We start from the raw sequence: 26,972 nt of genomic DNA, 5'->3' as shown, positions 1-26,972 counted from the left end.
AATCCTACATATCGACTCAGATCCCGCAAAAAAACGGCGGCTTAGTTATTTGACGATGTTTTGAAGAGTATTCTCTCGACGTTATCAAGCTTAAATTGAATGACTTGCATGTACGAACTAGTTTAATTTCTGAAAGGAATATCAGTTGCATTCAGTATTTATAAAAAATATACGATTGAATCCAAGCCAGGTCACGTTGCATGTTTTCTATTTCCCCGCTTGTACGTGACAAGAAGTAGGGTCGCCTCTCCAACCTCATGGTTTCTCTGGTTTCCTCCCACAACTACAGACCCCTATGTGCAAGCGAATTATTGAAATAAAATTGAACCATATGTTAATCTCAGAAATGATCTAGTTTGTGTCCAGTAGACTCTCTCTCTCTCTGAAATAAAATTGAATCATATGTTAGTCTCAGAAATGATCTTGTTTATGTCCAGTAGACGTTAACCCCCATCTCTCTCTCTCTCTCTCTCTCTCTCTCTCTCGCTGAAATAAAATTGAACCATACATGTATGTTAGTCCCAGAAATGAACTAGTTTGTGTCCAGTCTCTCTCTGTGGTCATGTTGATTATAAAATACCATGCTATGATAGCCAGTGTGGTTAGATGTATCCGAAGTCTGTTATTATAAATCAATATGATAGAGTTTATATAATTAGTATCCACCTGCTCCCTCCGTACATGTACTCAAATCATTGCTAATCAAAAAACCATGTACAATTATCTCAAGCACTGGTAGCAAGTTTCTGAAAACGATTTATATTTTGACTTTCTTTTTGGCCGAATGGTTAGTGCATGCGCCAGGGGCGGATCTAGGAATTTTTAAAAGGGGAAGCGCTGCAAAATGAGGGCACTGACCTTGGAGATGGGGCACGCCGCTGAGAGGGGATGGGGGGTGTCCCCAAGAAAATTTTCCGTCATTTCGTTGCATCTGTAGCCATTCCAAGAGCTATTTGGCTGATATTTTCATCTTAGTAAACGTTCGGAAATCGTTGACAAAGAGCCTTAAAATCGAGCAAAAAAGCCAGTTGAACATGCGACTCGAAAATTGTCATGGCGAGCGAGGCATTATGATGGGGAAAAAAGACGAATCTATTCCCTAGCCACTTCACTATTTAAGCCTTGTAACTTGTACTTTACTGTCCACATAGGAAACAATGCTACATCAAGTTGCACTCATGCGCGTCGGTGATGGGCATGAGTGTATACGCCACCAATTCCACAAGATGTCTGTCTATAGTCACTCTATAGGATTAGGGCACCGTCAGCTAAACAACAAGAATTCGTTTGAAAGTGGAAGCATTAATTAGACCAGACTAGTGTGTTTGAATCGATGGTTTGAGTCATTTGGGATCCCTGTAATGGGTTGGGAATGGACATATTTGGGTTGAGAAAAGGCACTTTCACTTTCATTGTTTCTATTCCACTCTCATACGTGAGAAATAGTAGGGTCGCCTGTCCATCCTTGTGGATTTTTGTCAGGGTTCTCCGGTTTCTTCCCAATGTTAAAGACCCCTAAATGCAAGGAAAATAATGAAATATAATTGAGCCATGTTTTAGTCCCGAAATGACCTAGAGTTTGTGTTGAGTGGGCGTTAAACCTTATTTCTCTGACAATATATACGCTATATATTATAATCTATGTATGTGATAATTTGTACTTGAAAATGTTGTCTGTGACCGGTGTTTTATGTCCAGACTTGTCTTGGTGCCTCAGTAAAAGATCAGAAATTTTGTGGCTAGTCGATTTGCAGTTTGAAATCAGCTACAGTTGAATGTGTCTGCTGTAGTTAAAATTGTAATTACCACACCTGATGAGATTAAATTAGGGGGAACAGAAATTGATGAATTCACAAAATACACATTGTAAATCAATCCACCTGTCTTGTTGCATTATTATAATATAATCAGAAAGAGAAGAATCAATAACTTGCATAGAGTTGTTTCCCTTAGATCTATGAGCTCTTCAACCAGGAAGCTGTCTGTTTTAGGATTCAATCAAGTCTTACTGTTTCTTATGAAAGAAAGTAGTGTTAATTCTGGGGTGATGCATGTATTACAACTAAATCAATTTAAAAAAAAATTAAATTAGTCTAAATCTATTGTATTTACATCTGACTTGTTTAAAAATGTATTTTATTAAAATAAATTACATCCCAAGTGCTGTACTACATGTACTTAATATATTAGTAAGTGCAGGTGGACTGCACCACACATAATTTACACAAAAACAAATCTACAGACAACATATAATACACAGAAACCACAAACGAACATATCAAATAAAGTGAATGGATCTGGGGCTAGCCGTAAGCGTCCACTGCGCTGTACAGTCCCGGGCCTGTAGTGATACAGACTTCACTCCGATTCGTACAGTATTTTGAGAAAGTGTAGGCTAAATTCCTTGACAAAGACTAAAACAAATTTGGTCGACTCGTAGATTGTAAGAGATTGGCATATTCCTCTCAAAATTTGTCGTACACATCAAATTTGAACATGCACGATTTAGCCGTGTAGTTGAATCCTGTCAAATTTTTCTAATGTCTCTGTAAATATGTGTATTCCTTCGCCGAGAAAAAGAAAGTTTGCCGACAATTCTGGGAAATTGCAAATTATCTCTTGCATCCCATGTACATGTTAGTGTCATTTGACATTTGACTGCAGGCTTTGTTTAATTTTCTTGTAACGGCACGTAGCTGTACCTGAACACATATCTACATTGCCAGCTTGTGTGTATATCGAAATTCACGTTTGAGTCAGACAGTGAAATTGACCAGGTTGAGAACTCAATGGACAGTCAATTTATATGTTATTGAATTGGAATTTGAAAGAATTTAACCTTAAAACAAAAATACAGTTACATTTAGGAAATTTGTGTAAAAAATATATAAAAATAAATATAATTCTAAAAATATTTATTATAGCTGTCAGTGTTTTGCAATTTACAAAAATAAAAATAAATTTGTGTAAAAAATGTATAAAAATAAATATAATGCTAAAAATGTTTATTATATCTAATCTATCAGAGTTGTGCAATTTTCTACTGTTGGTTCACTAAGTATGAGGAGCCATTTTGGCTCAGTGAGTAAGACATTGGCTCGTTAACCTGCGTTGGCCGAGAAAGTTCATCTGGATTTCCTGGCGTGGTTTCCCCTTGTCAGTGGTGCAGAACCGAGGGCCTGACAAGGACAGCTGTCTAGTCATTCGGATGAGACGAAAAACCGAGGTCCCGTGTATACATTGGAATGCACGTAAAAGATCCCTTGGCAGTTGGAATTCGATATAAGAGTAGGCGATAGTGCCGCTGCCCGGGCAAAATTTCCCTCCTAGCACACTGTCTGGCGTATGCCCGTCTTCATTAGCCCAGTATAGGAGCAGAACAGTAGGACGTTAAACCCCATTTCATTTCATTTCATTTCGCTTGTCAATTGGTGTAGGAGAGATGGTCTGGCAAGGGACAATGTATCGTTGTTTGGGTGGCACAAAAAAAACTGAGGTTCTATATACTCATTGGCCTGTACATAAAAGAATCTTTGGCAGTTGGAATTCGATATAAGAGTAGACCGTACAGTGTAGCTGTCTGGACAAAGTTGCCCCTCATAGCACACTGTATGTACATCTTCATTAATCTATTGTATGTATCGGCTCCCCCAACAGCAGAATGTGTTGGCTCCCCATGTTAACATTGTATTATGATAGAAATATGAACCTGCCTAGCAACACGTTGATGTATCTATGGCATATGTACATCAATAAACATAACCTACCAGAAATTCACTTTATTATAATCAGTGATGTGTGTATTTTCTAAAGTTAGAATATCAAACTTATTTCCCACTGTCTGGACAGAATTCTTCTCCAACCTAGTAACTAATATTAAAATTTTACATTGTTTATCTCTGTCACATTACGCGCCTCATTTTAGTAGGGGCTTGGGTGGTCTTGTAGGTTAACATGAATATTCATGACCTTTGAATAAATGAATAGTAATGCTTTGTGTGTGTGTGCGCAATCGTAGATCTAGTTGTCATGGTAAAGCGTTCACAAGTATTCTGTACATCGAAGCGAAAACATGTATTGTAATGGTCTAATGGAATCAAATATAGTGTGGTCATTTAACAAAATGCTGCCGTTGAGTCAAGTGGCATGGATTCGATTCCTGCTTGTATGTGACGAGTGGGTTGCCTGTCCAACCTTGTGGATTTTCTCTGTGTCCTCCGGTTTCCTCCCACTACTAAAGACCCCTACACACAAGTGAATTATTGAAATAAAATTGAACCATGTTGGTTCCGAAATGACCTAGTTTGTGTCGAGTGGAAGCTAAACCCCATTTCTCTCTTGTTTTGGTTGCCAGCCAATTTAAAACTTGTATGTAAAGTTTTCAATGTTTTAACTCGGATGAAAAGACTGGATGTGGTTCGTTTTAATAGCTGCTGTGGGCAACTACGCGAAAATATCGATATTCAATTCTTGATATGGATGCATAAAAAATAAGGGAGCTTCAATAAAATGAAATTAACGGAATGTTTGGTGTCTAACAATCACTGTCATATCATTCAAAACCGCTAAAACTAAAAACACGCACACTAATGACTAAGGTACAACATCCGCGACGGTACTTTTCGCGGTCGCTTACAACAATAACAATGAATAATTAACTAGCATACAAACAGTTAATCATTCAAATTTGCCCATACCTGTATATTAATATTTCCGAAATGTTTGCCGATATTTAAAATAGGTATCGATTGCCAGCCCTAGCTGTATGTTTTGTTGCCTGGCAAACCTATCTTTTATAAATTAACCAGTGTTGCTACTTTAAAGCATGCCTTGTGTCTCAACACATGTACATGTATTTGTATAACTCTGTTTTATTTGAAAACAACCTGTTTTTATAATGGCACAAGTGTAATATATTCCTATGTCATATTGATTCAACTAGTTCCATTACATGTACACATGTTCATGGTGCTGAAGAATTCCAACTATTCAGGGGCAGATAACTATTGATAGTATGTTAACCGGATTATTACTGATTGTTCAGTTTTGAATGGATATTTTTCAGTGAATGTATTTGAGGTGGGGAAACATGTTATTACTGTACATGTAGTAGTTTCTGTACCAGAGTAGTGGGTAGACACTGGCTCGCTAGCTTGGAGGTCACATGTTGGATTCCTGCATTGGCCGAGAAAGTCCATTGGGATTTTCCATCGTGGCTTTCCCTTGTCAGTGGTGCAGGACGGGAGGGCCTGACAGAGACAGCTGTCTAGTCGTTTGGATGGGACAAAAAAAGTTAGGCCCCATGTACACATTGGCATGCACGTAAAAGATCCCTTGACAGTTGGAATTCGATATAAGAGTAGGCCATACTCCGCTGCCCAGACAAAATTTCCCTTATAGAACACTGTATGGCGTATGCCCGTCTTCATTAGCCCAGTTGGAGCAGAACAGTAGGATGTTAAACCTCATATCATTCCATTTCTGTACCAGAGATAGCATCATATTGTTTCCTTTGATACAGATTACGAGACTTTTAAACCGCATAATTTGTGGAATGCTTTTGTAATTGACCAATCTGATTAACATACAGATCTATTGCGACCATGGGTCACCATACAGATCTATATTTCCTTTGTTCCGTTTTTTATATACTTTCAATGGCCTACACTACAAGAAGAGTTGACAAGTTGTACTGGAAGGTTGCGTCAGGGTCATAGGGACAGCTTTTGTCCCTATTACGTCAGACATAGATTAAACAATCAGCATTGACTTTTCTAGTGGTTTACCCACAGTTCCGTGCATGGCACCCAAGAACTTGCCGTAATTGACAGTTTCATTGGCTAATCCCCCACTTCAACCAGAACACCGGTAATATAACAACTTGTCAAGATCCTAGTGTAGTAAAAATAAGTAAAACGAAATTTTGAACTATAAAAACGAAACAATATAGGATCTGTGTTTTAATCATATTGGTAATAAATTCTGTCATTGAGTCAACTGGTGTGGTTTCGATTCCCTGCTTGCACCTGACAAGAAGTAGGGTTGCCTGTTCTACCTCGTGTCTTTTATCTGAAGCTTACAGTTTCTTCCCATAGCTAAAGTCCCCCTACATGTAAGTGAATTATTGAAATAAAATTGAACCATGTTAGTCCTGAAATGACCTAGTTTGTGTCCAGCTCTTTCTCTCTCAGGAATACAGTATTTTAGAAATACAATAACTTTAACTTTGGCATAATTACTAAGTTGACTATGAATATGAATGAAAGCAGGAATGCAGCGTTTTTGTCCCCTAGTTACAGTTTTATTTATAGCTGACTCAACATTACATAAATCTGTTAAATATGATATATTTATAGCTGCAAGGCCATACCAATTTCATTCTGTTTTTCGGGGACATCGAGATAAATTGTCCTCCATATTTCTTCAGGAAGAAAAAAAACTTATTTAAAAACCAAATGTGCTTGGTAGTGCTGTTCTAAATCTTTTAATTCCAAAAATTTAAGTTTCGATATTATATAAACAAAACATTTTTTAACAGGCTTCAAGGGACTATTTATTATTCATGTTCCCGAAGCACAGAAAATCGAATTGGAGTGGCCTTAAGATTAAAATACAGGTAAATTAATAATAAACCCTGTCCTGTCATACCTTTTATAGAGATACCTTCATGGTCATGTGATTTTATGTACCTGTAATGACAGGTTAAAGGTCATGAAAGGTCTGTGTGTTTACCTGCGTACGGGTGTACATGTATGATGTAATGTTTGGTATTCATGTCCTGGTTTGTCTTATTCTGTGAAATGGTTTAGTCATTTATGGCCTATTTTTTACAACCCATCCTGAGGTCAATAAATTTTGTTTTGTGATAAAAAATATGGGGTTTGATTTGAACAATATTATTCAAATAAGTTTGTTGAATATGGTGGGGGTAATATGGGCATGAATGTAATATGGGCCACAGCGCCCACAGCCCTGACAAGCTTGTCATGTCACATTTCTTTAAAATGTTATTTGCCAAGATCTCTACATCCTCTAAACATTGTCAAAAAGTAATAATTCAAAACAAAAAAATAAAAAGCCAAATTCTTATATTAATTTGTCTGCTTAAATGAGGTTTAGCGTCAACATGACAGACTAGATCATTTTGGGACTAACATAGTCCAATGAATCAATTAAGCGTAGGTGTGGGAGGACACAGAGAAAACCCACGATGTTGGGCAGATGACCACACTTTGTTTTATACGTAGATTTTCATGAGAATGATTTTAGAGAAAACCATCGATGTTGCCCAGTTGACCACACTTTGTTTTAAACTTAGATTTTTAAGAATACATGTTTCTATGAGGTTTTATAAAAAGTATAGGCCAACAATATCTGATACCGATAGCCTCCCTTGAAATATACGTAGTTTACAAATTAATGCGAATTTGCGTTGAAATCTTTTTCTGTTTTCTTATTGGCAAAAGTTCAGAATGTCCGTCAAACAGTTTAGGATGTCTGGTACTAAATCATTAGTGCCAGATGTTATTTCAAGATCTTAAATGTCGCACATCGGGAGCTGCCGCAGTGATTGGTGAGTAAGACGATGGCTCGCTAGCCTGAGGGTCTTAGGTTCAAACCCAGTGTTGGCCGAGAAAGTTAATCAGAATTTTCCGGTATGGTCCCCCCTTGTCAGTGGTAGTAGGACAGAGGGCCTGGCAAGCGACAATGTTTAGTCATTTGGATGGGACAAAAAACCGAGGTGTTCATTATCCCATCTAGTCGGAGTAGGATGTTAAACCCCATTTCTTTTCTGTTCAGTTTGGTATGAAAGCAGTCGTTAAACAAATCTATCACACACGAATCTTGGTGTTCGTTGAAGAATGCTATTTACTTGGAATCTAATTCAAAGAAAAAAAAAGGTCTATTGATTAAAGAAAATAAAATAGAGGAAAATGAATGGAGATGTTGAAATATATTGGGTTTATTGCGTAATAATTTTACAGTAGTCGTGTAAGTTATTAGGTTAGTGGTATAAATGTCAATAAATCTATCCGGTATGATGGTAATGTGTGCTATTTTAGATATACCGAACACTGTTTCTTAGATGATATATCTCTATTCACCTTCTCCTGATTTGGTTTATTGAATAACAAGATGCTAAATCAATGTATTTATGGGGTTTTGTTTTGTCAGTTAGTAAAATGTCACTCTTAATTATCCATTTCACACATTATCTAAACATACATGTATAGCACTGTCACCCGGATATCATTATCTAAACATACATGTATAGCACATTTAATCTTGTGTATCTAGCACTAATTTCTTTCACATTCGTTTAATATCAAATCTTTGTTTAAAAATTCGTAAAAATAGTTTGTAAATGTAAATGTGAACATTCTGTTTTGATAGGGGGTTGGATGGCTGAATGGTTAGCATGCGCGTGCTGTATCATAAAGTCTGTCATTGAGTCGACTGGTTTCGAATCCCCGGTTGTACGTGACAAGGAGTAGGGTCGCCTGTCCAACCTCGTGGGTTTTCTCCGGGTCCTCCGGTTTCCTCCCACTGCTAAAGACCCCTATGCGCAAGCGAATTATTGAAATAAAATTAAACCATATGTTAGTCCCGAATTGACCTAGTTTGTGTCGAGTGGACGTTAAACCCTATTTTTCTCTCTCTCAATTTTGATAATGAGTGTGTCCAATTTACAAGTGTTTAATTTCTCGATCATTGTTAAAAAAATAAAAAAAAAACAATTGATTATTGATGTATAATGATTAATTTTTGAACAGTGGTCAGGAAATTAAATCATTATCAAAATTTATCAGTTAGCTTAAACTGGACACCAGTACAAATTTGATGATTTTAGACGATTTTTATGAATTTTTAAACAAAGATGTGAAAGAAAATAGTGCTAGATACACAAGATGAAATGATACCTGGATAGTGTACGTACACAAATTGTTTTGGTCCTTATTTTAATCCACAGTAATATAAAATAATTTTATTTCCTCAACATCAACAGGACTAAAAATATCTATTATTCATTTGTCCTGTTGTTTTCATGGAAAATATTGACGTATTTATGAATTGTGATATGAATTGTATTGTGGTACCTGAATCGCAAAAATCGTATCCTGACTGCAGTGGCAATAGCCAGCACTAGTGTTTCTACCAAACATGGCTTTCAAATTCCAACTGCCAAGGGATAATTTTAGGAGTGCTGTCTTTTTGTACGCAGGTCTTTTTTTTAATTTTTTTGTCCTATCCAAAGGACTATACACAGTATTATTATTAACCCCTTATCACTTGCCTAACATTGTTTCCAGAAAAAACTTTTTTGAAAGGAAAGTGATATTTGCTGCATTGAGTTCTGCTGCATTTTGTAAATCGACCCGAACTATTGCTCCCTAAAACCACCAGTGTGACAGAACTTGTATATTAAAAATACATTATGGGAGATTTTAATAGAGAGTTGGCCATTCTTGCTATAACAGTTCAAAAATAGATGATGAAAGAAGAATATATTGAAAATTTCAGTCAAATTACTTTAATCTGTAATTTTTGACTAGAAATAATAGGGCTGCCACGATTCATCGATGAACTGTGATAGTTTAAAAATCCACCATGCACGATACAATCAATGTCCGTATCGCGATTCGTTATCCAAAATTTAAAAAAAAATAGACTGACATTGTCGTTTAAATATCCTAACGAGGAATGCCTAAATAAGTCTATGAGTAAAATAACTTTTTTTACTTTTAGCGAGTATGTGTTAACTCGCTTTCGGCACGTGAATAATTCGAGACTTTCAGCTATTTCGTCAAGAATAAAAAAAATATCAGTCTGGATAAGCAAGTCAGGCATGATATTAGGTTATTTACAAATTACACACTTGAATAATATGCGGAAAAAACATACAACATATTATTATAAATACGTCAGTAATATGCGATTTGTAATAAGACTACTGTGCAAGAATGGTGATAGGTGCATACAATGATCAGCACAATTATCTTTTCTATATTTTCAATGTATAATAATATTTTGACATTCAAATTTCGTATTATTTTCTTTGCCATTCTCTCATCTACGACTGACCTGACAACGAGAAAGCTTTCCATTGGCTGAAATTGTTGTAGCAATACGAGCCAGCCATTGAATTGATTCAGCAACAGAATATTTTTAATAATAATTCATTCGTCAACAAATTCAGGTCGTACGGGCGACAAAAATAATGTAGAAATTGAAAATCCCTCTGCCAAGTATAAGTCACAAGTATGTGAGTTTTTTGGATTTCCCGTAAATTATGACAAGAATGGAATTCGTTCAGTGGACCGAGAAAACTGCATCGCGATATTAATCGTATCGTGGGGTATGAATCGTGATGCTCATCGTATCGTGGCCTGGTGTATCGTTGCAGCCCTAAGAAATAGGAGTCAACTCTCTGTTCACCTTCTCCGAGAATGGCCGATCGTTTGATTGACAGACGTTAACTCCACCTACATAATCTCGATTATCCAGTAACGTTTTCAATGGCTGTGGTACCGTTAGTCATTCGGTTTGAGACAGGGTTGCAATTCAATTCGTATCACATTTATTTTTACTACAAATTAAAAATAAGACCTTTAATATATAGATAATGAGAAGCGAAAGTTTGAAGGGAATGGACCAAATCAATGAGGCATAATTATAGCCGACTTCTTGTTAGCCTGTGTGTACTCTAGTACTGTAACTGGTAGGCCTTCGTAACTCCCGAAGCAGAAAAATAGGAAACAGTGATCCAATGGGGCTGCAATTCAGCTGGGGTGATGCGATGTTTATCGATTTCCATAATTTTTCTGTAAACGCAAGTGACAAAAGAGCGTATAATACTGACATCCAAACTCTCATTTAAACCACAACTAAACATTATATCAAGGCCATACATATCGAACTTTCAATCAAATTGACTGAAATGCGGCCTCACTTCGTACACTCTATCATTTAACCTCAATCTAAAATTTCCGAGAGTATGACGTCGACGTAACGGTTAATCTCCGCTTACGACGCCATTTAAAAATTTAATCAGTCAATGAAATGCTGTTTAAATCTAAGCCATCCGTGGGTCTACAGAGTTGATTTTGGGCTTGTTGTGTAAATAAAGATCTAATTTATAATTTCTATGACATCTGAAGCCTAAATAAAGACTTGCAATAACCAGATTTAGCTCTTGCATAATGTATGTTTAACTTAGTCCTAAACTAAGGATTCATGGGTTGGTGGGGTTTTGATTACAATGTACCTGCTTGTAAGGTCACCTATACAACCACATGGGTTTTCTCCAGGTCATGCAAGCAAATTATTGAAATAAAATTGAACCATATGTTAGCCCCGAAATGACCTAGTTAAGTGGAGGTCTGAAGCAAGCTCTCTCTCTCTCTCTCTCTCTCTCTCTTTTAAGAATGACTATTTCTGTATTAGCCTCTTGTCTGGTAATAATGGGCATTATGTTAATGTATCTTCGTGACGATCATGCTGCTCTGTCTTTCTGCCACACCAATCAATATAAATCTAAATATGGAAAGATCTATTTATAACCTGCGATGATCGTGTAGCTATTGTAATAATGTAGTGTAACTTCTAGGTATTGATTGATCCGATCAGCTACTGTAGATAACGCTTTTCATTGCCTTGAAAATCATCTTCAATGAAACGTTGATAATAAAAATGTGTGGTTTTTTTTTTTAGATGTTTTAATCTTCTAATAGTATAAGCATATAATGCCACAGTTATCTGATTTTGATGAAACTTTAAAAATATGTCTATATCTTAAAGATCTCGGTTCCTTTCGATATTGACGCATGTCGAACTGTAGCATCCTGGATTATTGCCCCTGGTTGTACGAAAAATTGTCTATCTCTTGCAAAATGTGGGCGTATATATCATGGCAACCACTTATTGTAGGAAATCTTAACACTGCAGGAGTCACAGTGGCTAAGTGGGTAAGACGCTGGCTTGCTAGCCTGGAGGGGGATCACGTGGCTAAGTGGGGTAAGACGCTGGCTCGCTAGCCTCGAGGTCGCGCGTTCGATTCCTGCTTTGGCCGAGAAAGTTCATCAGGATTTTCAGACATGGTTTCCCTTTTATCAGGGGACCCGACAAGCCGAAAAAAACAAGGTCCCATGTATACATTGGCATGCACGTTAAAAATCCCTTGGCAGCTGAAATTTGATATAAAAGTAGGTCATATGACCACTGCCCGGGCAAAATTTCTTTCATAGAACACTATGTCATCTGCCTGTCTTCATTAGCTAAAAGGCCGAATGCTAACAGTAATATTTGGACAAGTTGCATGTCGGAAACGTTGGTACATGTAGGATTACTGTTCTGTTGCCTAGTGATACATGAACTATTTGTGTAATCCTGATAAAGAGAAAAAAATATACCTGGTTGTAGATGTTAGGTGATTAGCAGACATAAATAATTCAGGTAGAACTAATTATTTTGCCAGGTTCATCCTCAATCAATTCTCGTCTTGCTGATTATGTAGTTCAGATTTATTAAATAATTGTCTTGTTGGTTATGTAGTTCAGATTTATTAAATAATTGTCTTGTTGTGGTCGAAACTTCTGGATTTTTCCGGAGTGATTTCCCTGGTCTGGTTGTGGAGGATCTAACTAAAACAGCTATCTAGTTGTTCGGATGGCATGAAAAACTGTGTACATATTGGCATGCACTTTAAAGACACCCTATTCGCCTAAATTGACCTAGTTTGTGAAGGAGGGGTTAGATGACTGAATGGTTTGCACGTGCGCGCTGTATCATAAGGTCTGTCATTGAGTCAACTGGCGTGGTTTGTATTCCCTGGTTGTACGTGACAAGGAGTAGGGTCGTCTGCCCAACCTCGTGTTTTCTCTGGGTCCTCCAGTTTACTTCCACTACTGAAGACCCTACACGCAAGCAAATTGTTGAAATAAAAATGAACCGTGTGTTCGTCCCGAAATACCTAATTTGTGTTGAGTGGACGGTAAATCCCATCTCTCTTCTAGTTTGTGAGGAGTGGAGGTTAACTCTCTCTCCCCTCTTCGAGTCTCCCACCCGCTCTCTCCATCAGTAAACTAACTTATGGCATAAATAATAAAATAGGCTGAATTAAAAGATAAATTATACGATAACATGCTTTTGATATTTTATTTCAGAAATAAATTGCTATCGCATTAATTTGTTTTCAATTCACTAGACATTTTGTTGGGCTAAATTACTAATTGATTAGTAGAAACTGGCTATAATGTCATGCAAAAAGTTATTAATGGAAATTCTCCCATTTAAAAATACACGCTGACATGTACATTTGTGTGAAGTCGACCAAAAAACAATACACAAAGAACCTACTTTTATATTCAAACTTGTTTGTTACTTGAAGTACGAAAAACAATTGTAATGAAATTGATGTGTAGATAAGAATTATTTTTTTAAAAAAAAGATTTTCACATATACGAAAAATTGATTTTCATATTTTTGCTGCTTTATGTATTGTACTCTCGACATTGTTTGATTTTAGAAAATTATTGAACGTAGATTTTATCTTGATGTAGACTTAAAGACTGTTTTTAAAAATAATTAATTACAAGGTCAGTCTTATTATTTGTTTGAAATAGTTCATCCTTCTTAATTCTTGACTGTCCAACCTTGTGGGTTTTCTCCGGGTCCTCCGGTTTCCTCCCACTGCTAAAGACCCCTACGCGCAAGCGAATTATGTAAATAAAATTAAACTATATGTTAGTCCCGAAATGACCTAGTTTGTGTCGAGTGGACGTTAAACCCCATTTCTCTCTCACTCTTTTCTTAATGCTTGAAATGTTATTGATGGACATTATGAGGAATTCTTTTAAATAGCTAAAAATTTATTTAAGAAATTAAAATGTGATTCCGAGCTTGAGTATAAAATTTGAGACAAATTTTTAAAAAATTTCTTAAAGATACATTATGGGGGATTAGATACAGAGCTGGCAGTTCTCACTATAATAGTTAAAAACTAGAAAATGTATAGGGAATTTGCTGAAAATTTCAGTCAAATTGATCTACTCTGAACCGAGAAATTAGCGAATGAATTTTTGTTTGGCCTTGCCTCGATTATCCATTTCCTGTTTTAATCCTGAATGAGCGTAGAGCAGCAGATCGGATTCTAATCGAGTAAATATCGCAGGCTAGCGATGACATCTAGAGTTGATTATGGTCTGGATAAGTTAATTAATGTCTAATTAATAATTTAGATAATATTTCAAGCCTAAAGAAAGACCAGCAATAGGCAGATTTAGCTTTTGCATAATGTATGTTTAATGTTTAAAATATTTATGTCATTGATGGGTATTATGATGATTTGTTCTAAATAGCTAAAAATTCATTTACAAATTAAAATGTGATTTCAGGAGTACGAAATTTAAGACAATTTTTAAAAATATTTCTTAATACTTAAAAAAAATTTGTCATTGATCTTTGAAAACAGAGTAATAGACTTTAACACTTGAAATGTCTGGTCCGCTATTTTAGTTTGAAGTGAGGAATTATTCTTCCTCCCACTATGAAAACTAGCCGAGAGTTGTCATGGAAACATGTCTATCCCTATTAATGGCTTTGTATAGTGTTGTAGTTAAGATGGCTGCTGTGCCTAGTGTGGTAGATTTTTGTCGCATATGGTGTTAAAATACAATAAGTTAATGTTATGGTTCATTGATAAGGCTGTAATAATAGGTTACTGTGGGCTGTTTTTATTACCTTTATGAGTTATTTTGAGGGTTTTAGTAGATGAATAAATGGTGGACAACACTAGAGAGAGAGAGAATGCCAGTGTAAGGTGTTTGTCAATCTATAGTGTGTGTATACAGCGAAGATTTCCTTCCTTCCAACAAAACGACGGGACACAAAACTAATGGTGACAGTTAAGACTCGAGAACGAGGCCATTTTACCCATAATGAAAACAATCTGTTTAAAGGATACAGGAATAGAAAGGTGTTATATTTTATCAGACTGTTGTTGTGTCGTGGGTTTGTCTCCATTTTATTCCCAGTGAGAGAGATTTGGCCACGCTTTGGCTTTGTTGTGATCAGGTATTGATCTATTGGTTGGCAGTTTGACATTTCAGCGTGGGAGTTAGTTCTAGGATATTATCTCCCAACATATCATTAACGAAGCGAGGCTTTCTGCTGAAATCTCGGTTGGGTCCAGTCTTGTTTTGTTTTTCACTAATGAGTGCTAAATAATTTAGGCAGTACTGCTGACTTTAATTCCAAGATGGACATTATTATTTGACTTGTGTGAACCCGGGCAAGTTGTGGAATGGCAGTTATTCGTAGCCATATTTGAGCTAGGAAAAAGACAGCAGTCAACCGGGGATTTTTCTAGGAAGGGAATTATCACCATATGGTGACAAACTTTTCACTCTGTCAATGACAGAATTTGTTTTATTTTCAACCAGACACCCATAAATTCATCTGAAGAATGTTCTAAAATGGAAACCTGTTGTCTATAGTTTTATGTTAAAGCTTAATTCTCATTGTCAGTGATCATTCTGTTATCGGACGTCTTGTCAAGTGTCGTGAGGAAACCGATTCTTCCATATGGTGTAGAAAACAGATGCTAGTTTCGTCATCTCGTCGCATAAAATTTGGGGACCATTGAGAAACTCAGATCTTTAGATGATGCAGAGTTTAATTGGATAAATATTTTGTGATATTTTTGTAAAATGAGCTGTAAATTAATACTTATAATGCCCTAGTTGTCTTATCATTGTTCGTCAACATCAGGAAAATTAAAACTAAAAAAAAAAAAATATTTTCTCTTTCAAATAAAAAGTGATTTGTTCATTGACTTTTATTACTGTATATTTTCATTTGAAAGAAAAAAATCCCCAGAGAACATACATTCATTCTGCTTATATTTTATAAATTAAAGATTATTTGTATTACATATTGTCAAAATATTTTTTATAACTGTTGAATATTTAGAGCCGAAAAGCTTCTTTGGGAATTATAAATTTTACATGACTTTGATACTACAGTGAAAGTGAGTTGCGGAATTCGTTGCTAGTTGGGACTTAAAAAAAAACAACAAAAAAAAACCATTAAATTTTTTAAACATATATTGCGTCAAATTTTACATGATTTTGATACTACTACAGTCAGTTGCTGAATTCGTTGACAGTTGGAACTAAAAAAAAAATCACCCAAAAAACCTTTGGAAAGGGATACATAGTGTGAAATAAACTTTCAAGATTTATTGAACAAGTGATATTTAGTTTTTAGTGAATTTGTTAAGTTTTTGATTTGGACGATAATTTCCTCCTTGATGCTTCCGGGTGATGTTTATTATTATTCAGCCAATTCCTGTGTTTTGTGTGTCACAAGAAATACCGCAAAACAGGTAGGTTAATGATTTTAGTTACCTGTAAAATCCAATGTTTGGGAAGGGGAGAGGGGAAATTGATGTTCCCTCTATTATGTTGTGGGAGGTGGATGGACGAATGGTTAGCATGTGCATGCTGTATCATAAGGTCTGTCATTGAGTCAACTGGCGTGGTTTTGATTCCCCGATTGTACGTGACAAGGAGTAGGATCACCTGTCCAACCTCGTGGGTTTTCTCCTGGTCCTCCAGATCCCTACACACTAGCAAATTATTGAAATAAATTGAACCATGTGTTAGTCCCGAAATGACCTAATTTGTGTCGAGTGGACGTTCAACCCTCCCTCTCTCTCTCTCTCTCTCTCCCTCTCTCTCTCTCTCTCCCTCTCTTTCTCTATTATGTTATGTTGTTTGTTTTTGGGGTAATTGATGGTCACTCTTGTTTGGGGTGGGGAATTGATGGTCACTCTTGTTTGGGGTGGGGAATTGATGGTCACTCTTGTTTGGGGTGGGGAATTGATGGTCACTCTTGTTTGGGGTGGGGAATTGATTGTCACTCTTGTTTGGGGTGGGGAATTGATGGTCACTCTTGTTTGGGGTGGGGAATTGGTCACTCTTGTTTGGGGTGGGGAATTGATGGTCACTCTATATTAGGTTGTTTGGAGAGGGGGTGGGGGGGGATAATTGATGATCACTCTATTAATACCTGGACACATGAATTTAAATATTTATTCAAATAAGATATACTAAATACATACATTGTCAAAAAGTAAAGATTGAAAACCTAGCCAAAGTCATATATTATTTTGTTTCCTTGTTATGTACACTTCATATCCAACATACCTGTAAAAAATATAATATATATTTCCTATTAATCCAGTCAGACACAAATTATTGCACAATGTATACATTGTGTGATAGAACCACGGATGCTGGGTGAGTGACATGTTTCCTTGCTAACCTCGAGGTTCTCCGTTGGCCGAGAAATTCTTCATGATTTTCCTGCATGGTATTTTCTTACAAAAAATAGATTAGATCTTTTGAAATTACAAAAAAAATATGAAAAAATGAGAAATATGTAGTCTAAACATGTAAAACACATATTAAGATCTCAGCATTTTTGTACAGGATGGACATTCAGACATTTTTGACATTTTGACAAATATGTAAAATATGAAGAGAGCAATTTTGTCCTCGGAGGAGAGTGATAAAAAGCTCTTCTATTTTGATGTTTGTGTGAGCCGAGAAGAGTGAGTCGGTCGGGTCTGCGAGTCGGTCGGGTTCCTCGAGTCGGTCGGGTCTGACAATGACAGCTGTATAGTCGTTACGATGTGACAAAAAACCCAGGTCGGACCAGTGTAAGCATTGGCGTGCACGTAAAAGAAGCCTTGGCAGTTTTAACTCGATATAAGAGTAGGACGTAGTGCCGCTGTCCGAACCAAATTCCCCTCATAGCACATTGTATGGCGTATGCCCGTCTTTGTTAACACAGGTTAGGAGCAGAACAGTAGGACGTTGTACCCCATTTCATCACATTCTGATAATTTGTGTTCGACAATGTCTATGATGTCCAGGCTTGGTCAAATCTAATGTTGCTTGGACTTGGGTAATTGATAGTCACTGGATTGATAGCTCAAGAAAACTGCATTCTGTGACGAGAGCATAATAATACCTTACATTAAATCTAAAAAATCAAACTCCTTCAAAACATGTGTATTTCCACTCAGTTTATAATAGAAGGGTTGTTTACGGTATCCACCATATTTTTCCTGTTTACTCCTGTCTACTTTTGGAAATGACAACCAAAGACCGGAATGTCTGGTCTTTAAAAAATGACATTCTGTCTGAACGTTGATCATGACTACCCTCTTAATGGAAGATTTTTTCAATCTTTATGCACTGTTTTTAAGCAGGGTTAAAAATGTTATAATATTCCAAAAATGAACAGTTGAATTTAGCAGAATGACATTTTGAATTGCTGTATGAGACAGTTACTATAGCAACAATGACATTTCATGTACATGTAGTCATGACAATAGTTTTACCTAGATTGGGTTGTTACACGAATGTCATTTAATATGTAAAGTGACATTCTGACTTTAGATGTTCTGTCTTGAGTGAGGGACATTTTGACTTGGGCAACAGTCTGACTTGAGTGGGGCGACAGTATGACTTGAGTGGGGCAACAGTATGACTTGAGTGAGGCAACAGTATGACTTCAGTGATTGCCTATCTGATTTGAGTGACATTCTGATTTGAATAGACGAATAACTTACTGTGACTTCAATCAAATGCTTGTTTTCCATTTCTGAAAATAAGTTAAAATCAGGATAAATTGTCTAGTATTTTTACCTTGCATGTTTTCGTCTGGTTATCCATTCAGATCTCAATGTCGGCCCGTTATGAATAACCATTTTCATGAAATGTAGTACAAGACTTAGTTCCAAATTAACCCAATTCATCATTCTGTCTACAAACCAGTATTTTATTACCTTCATAATATTGTCATGGCTACCTCAATAATTACCTGAGATATTGACCAGTTAATAAATCATTTGAACTCTAAACTCTGCCCCCAGGTCAAGTGAGGTCAGGTTGGTATTGTGATATAAGATAGGTGCCTACTCTAAAGGCCTACATGACCTGAGAGGTGTAGTGGTTTAATGAACATGAACTAAAAACATCAAATATTTGTCAATGACATAGTTTATTCCATCAAAGTTTACAGGTTGAGGTGGGGTGACAGTACATTGTAAAAGCAGTAAGGAGATCTACATGTAAATAAACCATCTGATTTACCCAATAAAACACTTATTCTGTTTCGTTCTTTTTTTTCACTTAAATGAAAGAGATGTACATTGTACATGTAGCTCCATTAAGTGAGTTTGTCATTGATAGTGTACCACATCAACCCAATTAAATAGTCTTTTTTTTTCTTCACTTTTCGGATGGGACAAAAAATCAAGGCCCTGTGTAAACATTAGCGTACACATAAAAGATCCCTTGGCAGATGGAATTCGATATAAGAGTAGGCCATAGAACACTGTATGGCGTATGGCCATCTTCATTAGCCCAGTATAGGAGCAGAACAGTAGGACGTTAAACCCCATTTCATTTCAGTAATTGAGAGTTCAATGTCCTACCCAGGTTGGATAACTCATACATTTAATTCTCCTGGAATCTTTTCATGCTTTTATTGCGTAAGGCAAAAATGTGTATACAAACATGGGAAGATGCCAACTCGACACATGGGGTTTGTTTACCTTTTGAAATCGTTAATAAATCTATCAAAATATTCAGGTGTTGATCCGCTGTTTATCAACGATTAGATCTGATATCCACGGAAAATATTTTACAACTGGTCTTCACTGTTCATTTAGTCAATTAAAACAAAAATAATCCCAGATACTCCTTATTTTTAGCTGTTATTGTTCGGTCTATCCTCGACATCTTGGTTTATTAAGGGCAGGTTACTCTTGGGATAGCAGAAATTTACATGAAGAAGTAAATGAATGCGCCAGTGCAACTGATTCTCAGTGGGGCGAACCCCAAGTTCGATGTAGAATGAAACACATCGATCTTGATGTTGGCCTAGTTTAGCAGAATAAAGGCCTTGACAACGAACAGGGTCTGGACGTTCAGATGCGACGTTAACCTAAAGGTCCCAGATACATGTTCACGTGAATATAAAATAACTATTTTAGATAAGCAGATGGACATGCGTTGATTTTTAAAGAAAAATTAAGATGCAAAAATATATTGATATTGATGTCGAGCATAATTAGATATGTTCATTAAATCACTAGGGTGATTGAAAATTAATGTCGAACATTTAGTAAATAAATTATGGGTGTTCATTTTATGAAAACTGTTGAGAGCCTAGGAAAATAATCAGACTTTTATTCAAATTTATAAATCCAAATTATGTTCGTGGGTGTTCGTTTCATGTAAAATATTGAGAGCCTTGGAAAATGAGTTTTGACAACCTTGAGTGTTGTTAAAAACACTTTAAAATTAGGTTGTATTTGAAGAGAAATAGTGTGAAGCTATTCTCAAGGTCTAGGAGTTGACCTATTTGACTTGAGTTTCTGTATGTTGAGAGATACACAAGGATATAATGGGCTGGTGTTTGTTCTTTGTCAACTTACTGCGTGCATGCACTTTTCTTGTATTGATTCTTGTGCAGTGTTAAATGTGGAGGGTTTAACAGGTTTTATCTTGACAAGTTGGACCATGTTTTGTAGGGTTTTAAAGATGGAGTTCTTGACAAGTTGACTACATTTTGTAGGGTTTTAAAGAGGCGAGGTCTTGACAAGTTAGACCATGTTTTGTAGGGTTTTAAAGAGGGAGGTTAATGGAAATGAAATAGGCATTAACGTCCTACTGTTCTGCTCCTATACTGGGCTAATGAAGATCGGCATACAGTGTGTTATGAGGGAAATTTTGCCCGGGCAGCGGCACTATGGCCTACTCTTTTATCGAATTCCAACTGCCAAGGGATCTTTTACAAGCACGCAAATGTATACATGGTACATGTACCTCGGTTTTTCGTCACATCAAATGATATGACTAGACAGCTGTCCTTATTAGGCCCTCAGTCCTGCATCATTGACATGGGAAAACCACATTCTTGGCCAATGCAGGGATCGAACACGCAACTTTGAGGCTAGCAAGCCATTGTCTTTGCCACTGTGACTCCCCCTCATAAATGGAGTTTCACATCCACTCTATTTGTTTAAAGTGAAACAAGTGTCTCCAGGGTGCTCTAATTATCAGACCTAGAGATACATGTAGTTATTTTAGTGTAATTTTATTGCTGGATATGTTCAAAGGTATCAATAAATAAAAGAATTAAAAACAAGGCAAGTCTGTGGGTGACAAAATGCCTGGCACCAGAAAAATCTTGCCAGACAAAGCCTGATTTTCATGTCTGGCGAGGAACAGTTTATTGTCGTTCAAGTGGTATGAACCCCCCCCCCCCCCCCCTAAAAAAAACTGAGTTCCCATATACACATTGTTGTACCGGTACTTATAAAAGCACACTTGACAGTTGGAATTCGATGAAAGAGAAGGCAATAACGCTGCTGTCGGGGCAAAATTTCCTGATGTATGCCTATCTTCATTAGCCCAGTTGGTGCGAAACAGTAGGATGTTCTATTGTTCCTCTCAGTGGAAGATAACAGCTGGTCCCAGGATCCATTCACTTGATTTCATATTTGTTGTTAATGTCCTTTCTATGTGGATTTTGTTTTGCGTGGAGTGTGAGGTCTCCTGCACTTACTACAATATTTTTAATAATGTACAGGTGTGTTAGAATATGTTTTATATCTATATAAAATAGGTATAACAATAACTCTATTATATTATAATATCATTCACCCTATTGTGGCCAAAATAAAATCGTGACTGAATTAAAATCATGTGGCTTAACTGGCAAGAGTTGGTATTTCGAAATGACACTTTGATCAAATCCCTACTGAAGTGGTATTTATATATAAAGCTATTACAACATAATTCCGTCTCCAAGGAATTATAATCTTTTTAAAATGTAGAACATTATTACTTCACTATAATGCTGTATAGTGATTGATGGAAATCATTACTGTACTACTTACAGATACATTATGGGAGATTAGATAACGAGTTGGCAGTTCTCACTATAATAGTTAAAAAACTAGATAATGTAAAGGCAATTTGCTGAAGATTTCAGTCCAATTGATCCACTATGAACCGAGAAATAAGCGATCAAATGTTCCGCATAGCCTTGGTCATCATTACTAAAGTCGGTACGACAAAAATCATAGTCTCAATTATCCATTTAATCGTTAAATCGTGAAGGAAAGTTATGCAGCAAATGGGATCATAATCCAACAAATATCGCAACAAACATCATGGCTCAGGAGCCATGATGACTCAATGAGTAAGACATTGGCTCGGGAGCCATGATGACTTAATGAGCTACAGTGGCTCAATGAATGTGTAAGACGTTCGCTCTCAACAAAATAAAATAAGTAAAAGAACAAAACTTTAAATTAACTAACCTAAAAGTAAAGATGGAGTGGGAGGTCTAAAATTGGATTGTGTTTGTCTTACTGGTGTAACATGCCTGGTACAAAACGTTAATAAAACCTGGTGGATGTTGAATCGACATTTAACATGGTGAAGTCATTTATAACAGGTATTTTATAAAACAAATACTAGATAATAACCGGCCTTGTGTTAGCCATCGACATCAAATTATCACTTCTCAGTACAAGGATGCAAGGAATTCTTTCAAACGGTTCAAAACTTGAACCCAGGCATTAGTTTTGGAACTAGTGATGGCCATCCATGTTGAATTGTAACTCCTTAGTCCAAGGAATTATTTCAAACAATTTAATCCATGCAACATGTTTATTGCTCCGAATACCTTGCTTACAATAAATTTAAAAATTTGATTAATGAATAGCATGCCTAGAAGGAAGGCACTCAAAGGGACATTGTCGGGCACAAGTTCAAGCTTTGTACAGTACATTTCCTCGTACCTGTGATTTTGTCTTGATACAGATTCGTCAAGTTTCCATGTCTTGAATGTCAGTAAGACATGTCAGACTCTTAAGTTCATGATATCAGGTACTAACATGTTTTCAGCAACTAGATCAAGAGAGAATGAAATCCATAGCAACCAGAATACGAAGATTAATACGATGTCTATCTTGATTAAAAAGGGGTTTTGTCTTTATTGACCCAGGAGGTTTGGGTCAGGTGGTCTAGTCGTCCTCGTTAAAGATTAGTTGTATGTTAAATCACATTTCATTTGATTAAAAGGCACCCTACACACAATTGTCCTTGCCTTGATTAAATAAGGGTACTGATGAGAACCGTAAGCCCTTTAAAACTACAATATTGTAAAAGGGACATCAATCAACATGAGTTACGTACATTTATATATCCTTAATTAAACCCTGAAAAATGACTAGCTTTCTTACACAATTACACAGTAAATGAACAAAGTTAAGTGCAACCTATTGTGTATGTATATACATATACAATTCAAACACTCCATTGTTTTTTTGTCTTCCCGAATGTTTAATTAGAATGAATGGAATGTTTTAGTTTGAATGGGAAGTTAAAACATTCTTCACTTGTTGGGAGGTTGGGTGGCCGAATGGTTAGCACTTGCGTGCTGTATCAGAAGGCCTGCCATTGGGTCAACTGGCATGGTTTCGAATCCCACTGCTAAAGATCCCTACGCGCAAGCGAATTATTGAAATAAAATTAAATCATGTGTTAGTCCCGACATGACCTAGTTTGTGTTGAGTGGATGTTAAACTCTCTCCCTCTCTCTCTCTCTCTCTTTCTCTCTTCTCTCTCTCTCTCTCTTCACTTAACAGTCTGGGGTGGGGTGTGGTGGAACTGAATGGGTTTGCATGTGCATGTTAGATCACATTGAGTCAAGTGGCTTGGTTTTGATTCCCTGCTTGTATGTGACAAAGGAATAGGGTTTCCTCTCCACCTCGAACCATGTGTAAATAAAATTGAACCATATGTTAGTCCCGAAATGACCTAGTTTGTTAAACCCCCATTTCTCTCTCTCATGTTAAATACATGTAAACAACAACATGTAGTATGTACAAGTAGTACAGCTGGTCAAAAAGGATAAAACCTGTTTCTTGAATAGCAAATTGTCATAAGGGTGACCTGGAATTGTTAATTGACAATCTCGAACTGGGGTTTTTTTTTGTTTTTTTTTGGGGTTTTTTTTATTTTGTCGGATGCTCCATCAATTTCAGATCCAAATTCTTTTTTATTTTCAGGATTTACCTATGAATAACACTATTTTAATAATGGAATTCAAAATGAATTTTCTTTGTCTTTTCAGATCACTCCCAAAAATTCGAGTTTGAAATTAAATCCCAACGCCAATGTTTTTGAGCTCGGCAAATCTCCGACATCTCCCGACACAACAACCCCAGTTGACACGACGGTCGACTCGTCACCAACACTTGATGATAATACATACCCAATTATCAAACCTGGTAAGTACACGTCTTCATATTACCCTGGAGCTGCAGTGGCTCAATGTGTATGACCCTGGCTTGCTATCCTAGAGGTTACTACCCTGGCGCTCAATGTGTATGGCCCTGACTCGCTATCCTGGAGCTCAATGTGTATGGCCCTGGCTCACTATCCTGGAGGCCCCTACCTTGGAGCTCAATGTGTATGACCCTGGCTCGCTATCCTGGAGCTTCGCCTCGGAGCCCCACTCAAAAAAGAGACGGTGTATCAACCCATACACCTTGAAAACAAGGTATATAACTATTACTTACTACACTAGGATATAGAAGAGTTGTTGTATAACAGTCGTTCTAGTTGATGTGAGGGATTAGCCAATGAAACGGTCTGTTATGTGTCGAGTTCTTGGCGTGCGATGCATGGAACTGTTGGTAAACCAAAAGAAACGTCAAGGCTGGTTGATTAATCAGTGTCTTGATGTCATAGGGTGAAAAACTGCTCGTACGACCCCTGACACAACCTTCCACTACAACTAGTCATATCTTCATGTAGTGTAGGCCATCAAAAGTATAAAAACGAAACGAAATATAGATCTGTATTTTACTCCTTTAACAGAGCTGAAACTAAGATTATGTTATATTATGTACTGTGTAGACAAGTATAAAGGTTATGTACTGTGTAGACAAGTATAAAGGTTATGTACTGTGTAGACAAGTATAAAGGACTGATAAATACATTTTTGTTTAGTAGACAAAAAACAAAACAAAATTACATGTAGTTAGGCAATGTATAAAAAATATTCTAGTCTCAGATAATCTGGATTCTCTTCAAAAGGAGCCGCATAACCTGTTATTATTTCAAAAATTAAAAGAATTATTACCCCTGGTTACCGAAAGTAAATCTTTTAAAAAAAATTGTAAAAGTTATCACATTACGCTTTACACAATCCTGATAAATTTTATTGACAATTATAAATGAATGATACTGGATAATCATGTATTAGCCACGTACTGATCCTTTGACAAAATGCCCCTTCCCCCCCCCCCCCCCCCCCCACCCACCAACTCGTCTGAGAACCAGAAAATTTGTTTGGTATGAGTTTTATAATTGTATATATTATTCGTCTTTCTTTTTCAGACTATTCATATGCTAACGGTGATGTGACCATCGAGTCAGATGGGGGTGCACCCCCTTCCCCACCTCCCCTCCTCATTGAGGAATCCCCAAGCCCACTGGTGACCGATGATTACCCCATGCAGGAGGATATAATTGGGCCGGAACTGGTTCCTCTCATCGATGAGCCACCCCTAGAAATTCTCACCGTAGCAGAAACTGCCATCAGTGACAATGCATCTGGTAAGAATTAGATTATGTTTGATCCATTCACTTCATTTTTTATACGCCCACATTTACATATGGAGGTATTATGCCGTCGCCCCTGTCCGCCTGTCCGTCCACAATTTGTTTGTGGACACTCTACAGGTCAAAATTTGTATCCGATTTTGACGAAACTTGAAATATAGGTCTATCTCCCAAAGATCTGGGTTCCTTTCGATATTGGCATGTATTGGACCATAAATTAATGGATTATGGCCCCTGATTGTATGAAAAATCACGTTTTTAGCTTGTGGACACTCTAGATGTCACAATTTTCACCCGATTTTGATGAAACTTGGAATGCATGTGTATAACCCAAAGATCTTGGTTCCTTTCGATATTTGCGCATATCGTTTCGCAATCTGAATTATGGCCCCTGATTATGGTGTTGTTGGATGGTCTGTCATTGAGTCAACTGGCGTGGTTTCGATTTCCCACAAGGAGTAGGGTCGCCTGTCCAGCCTCGGGACTTTCTCGGGTTCCTATGGTTTTCTTCCACTACTAAAAGCCTACGTGCAAGCAAATTATTGAAATACAATTGAACCATGTGTTAGTCCCAAATTGACCTAGTTTGTGTCGAGTGGACGTTAAATGCCATTAATTGATTTGTGATATTTTCAGTATCCACATTGTCAACCGAAGATAATGTTCCCATTGAACCTGTACCGGAAGATCAACTTCGACAGTTGCTTAAAACACAACTTGAATATTACTTTTCAAGGTAGGTCCTACACATAGTTTACACCTTGAAACACAATATTACTTCTCAAGGTAGGTCCTACACATAGTAAAAACCTTAAAACACAATATTACTTCTCAAGGTAGGTTCAGACAAATGCCCATCTTCATTAGCCCAGTTGGATCAGAACAGTAGGACGTTAAATTTCATTTCTTTCCCCTTTAATGAAGAATTTCATTTTGTCTTACAAAGGGAATTTTAATAAAAAATTTCATTTTGTCTAACAGAGAATTTTAATAAAGAAATTAATTTTGTTTTACAGAGAGAATTTGGTACATGATACATATCTTCAGTCCCAGATGGATCCAGATCAATTTGTTCCCATAGCAACAGTTGCCAATTTTCCTCAGGTTCAGAAATTAACCAGTGATTTGGAACTCATTATAACTGTTTTAAGAGGTGAGAAAGTTTTAAATCACAGGGGGGGGGGGGGGGCTGGTTGTCCAAATGGTGTAAGGCGTGTTTACGTTACATCATAAGGTCGGTTAATAAGTTGA

The 26,972-nt window shown here is 36.8% G+C and overlaps 1 protein-coding gene across 3 annotated transcripts in view; it reads left to right on the top strand.

Annotated features, from left to right (window-relative positions):
- Nucleotides 1-26,972, top strand: part of LOC126832448 (la-related protein 4) — a 59,520-nt gene that overhangs the window by 8,305 nt on the left and 24,243 nt on the right. Inside the window, exons 1-5 of one of the 3 annotated variants that reach the window (XM_056103469.1) lie at nt 14,750-16,384; nt 24,226-24,382; nt 25,497-25,715; nt 26,358-26,457; nt 26,738-26,874. In XM_056103469.1, coding sequence (XP_055959444.1) covers nt 16,310-16,384; nt 24,226-24,382; nt 25,497-25,715; nt 26,358-26,457; nt 26,738-26,874 — 688 coding nt within the window. In that variant the 5' untranslated portion in view covers nt 14,750-16,309. Of the gene's footprint in view, nt 1-14,749; nt 16,385-24,225; nt 24,383-25,496; nt 25,716-26,357; nt 26,458-26,737; nt 26,875-26,972 lie in introns of those variants that run through there. The other 2 variants (XM_056103471.1, XM_056103470.1) reach the window with 2 other exon arrangements.

This window comes from Patella vulgata, chromosome 9 (genome assembly GCF_932274485.2).
Source record: "Patella vulgata chromosome 9, xgPatVulg1.2, whole genome shotgun sequence".
Taxonomy (NCBI): Eukaryota; Metazoa; Mollusca; class Gastropoda; family Patellidae; genus Patella; species Patella vulgata.
The sequence above is the reverse complement of the archived record's forward strand: the minus strand, read 5'-3'. Positions and strand labels throughout refer to the sequence as shown.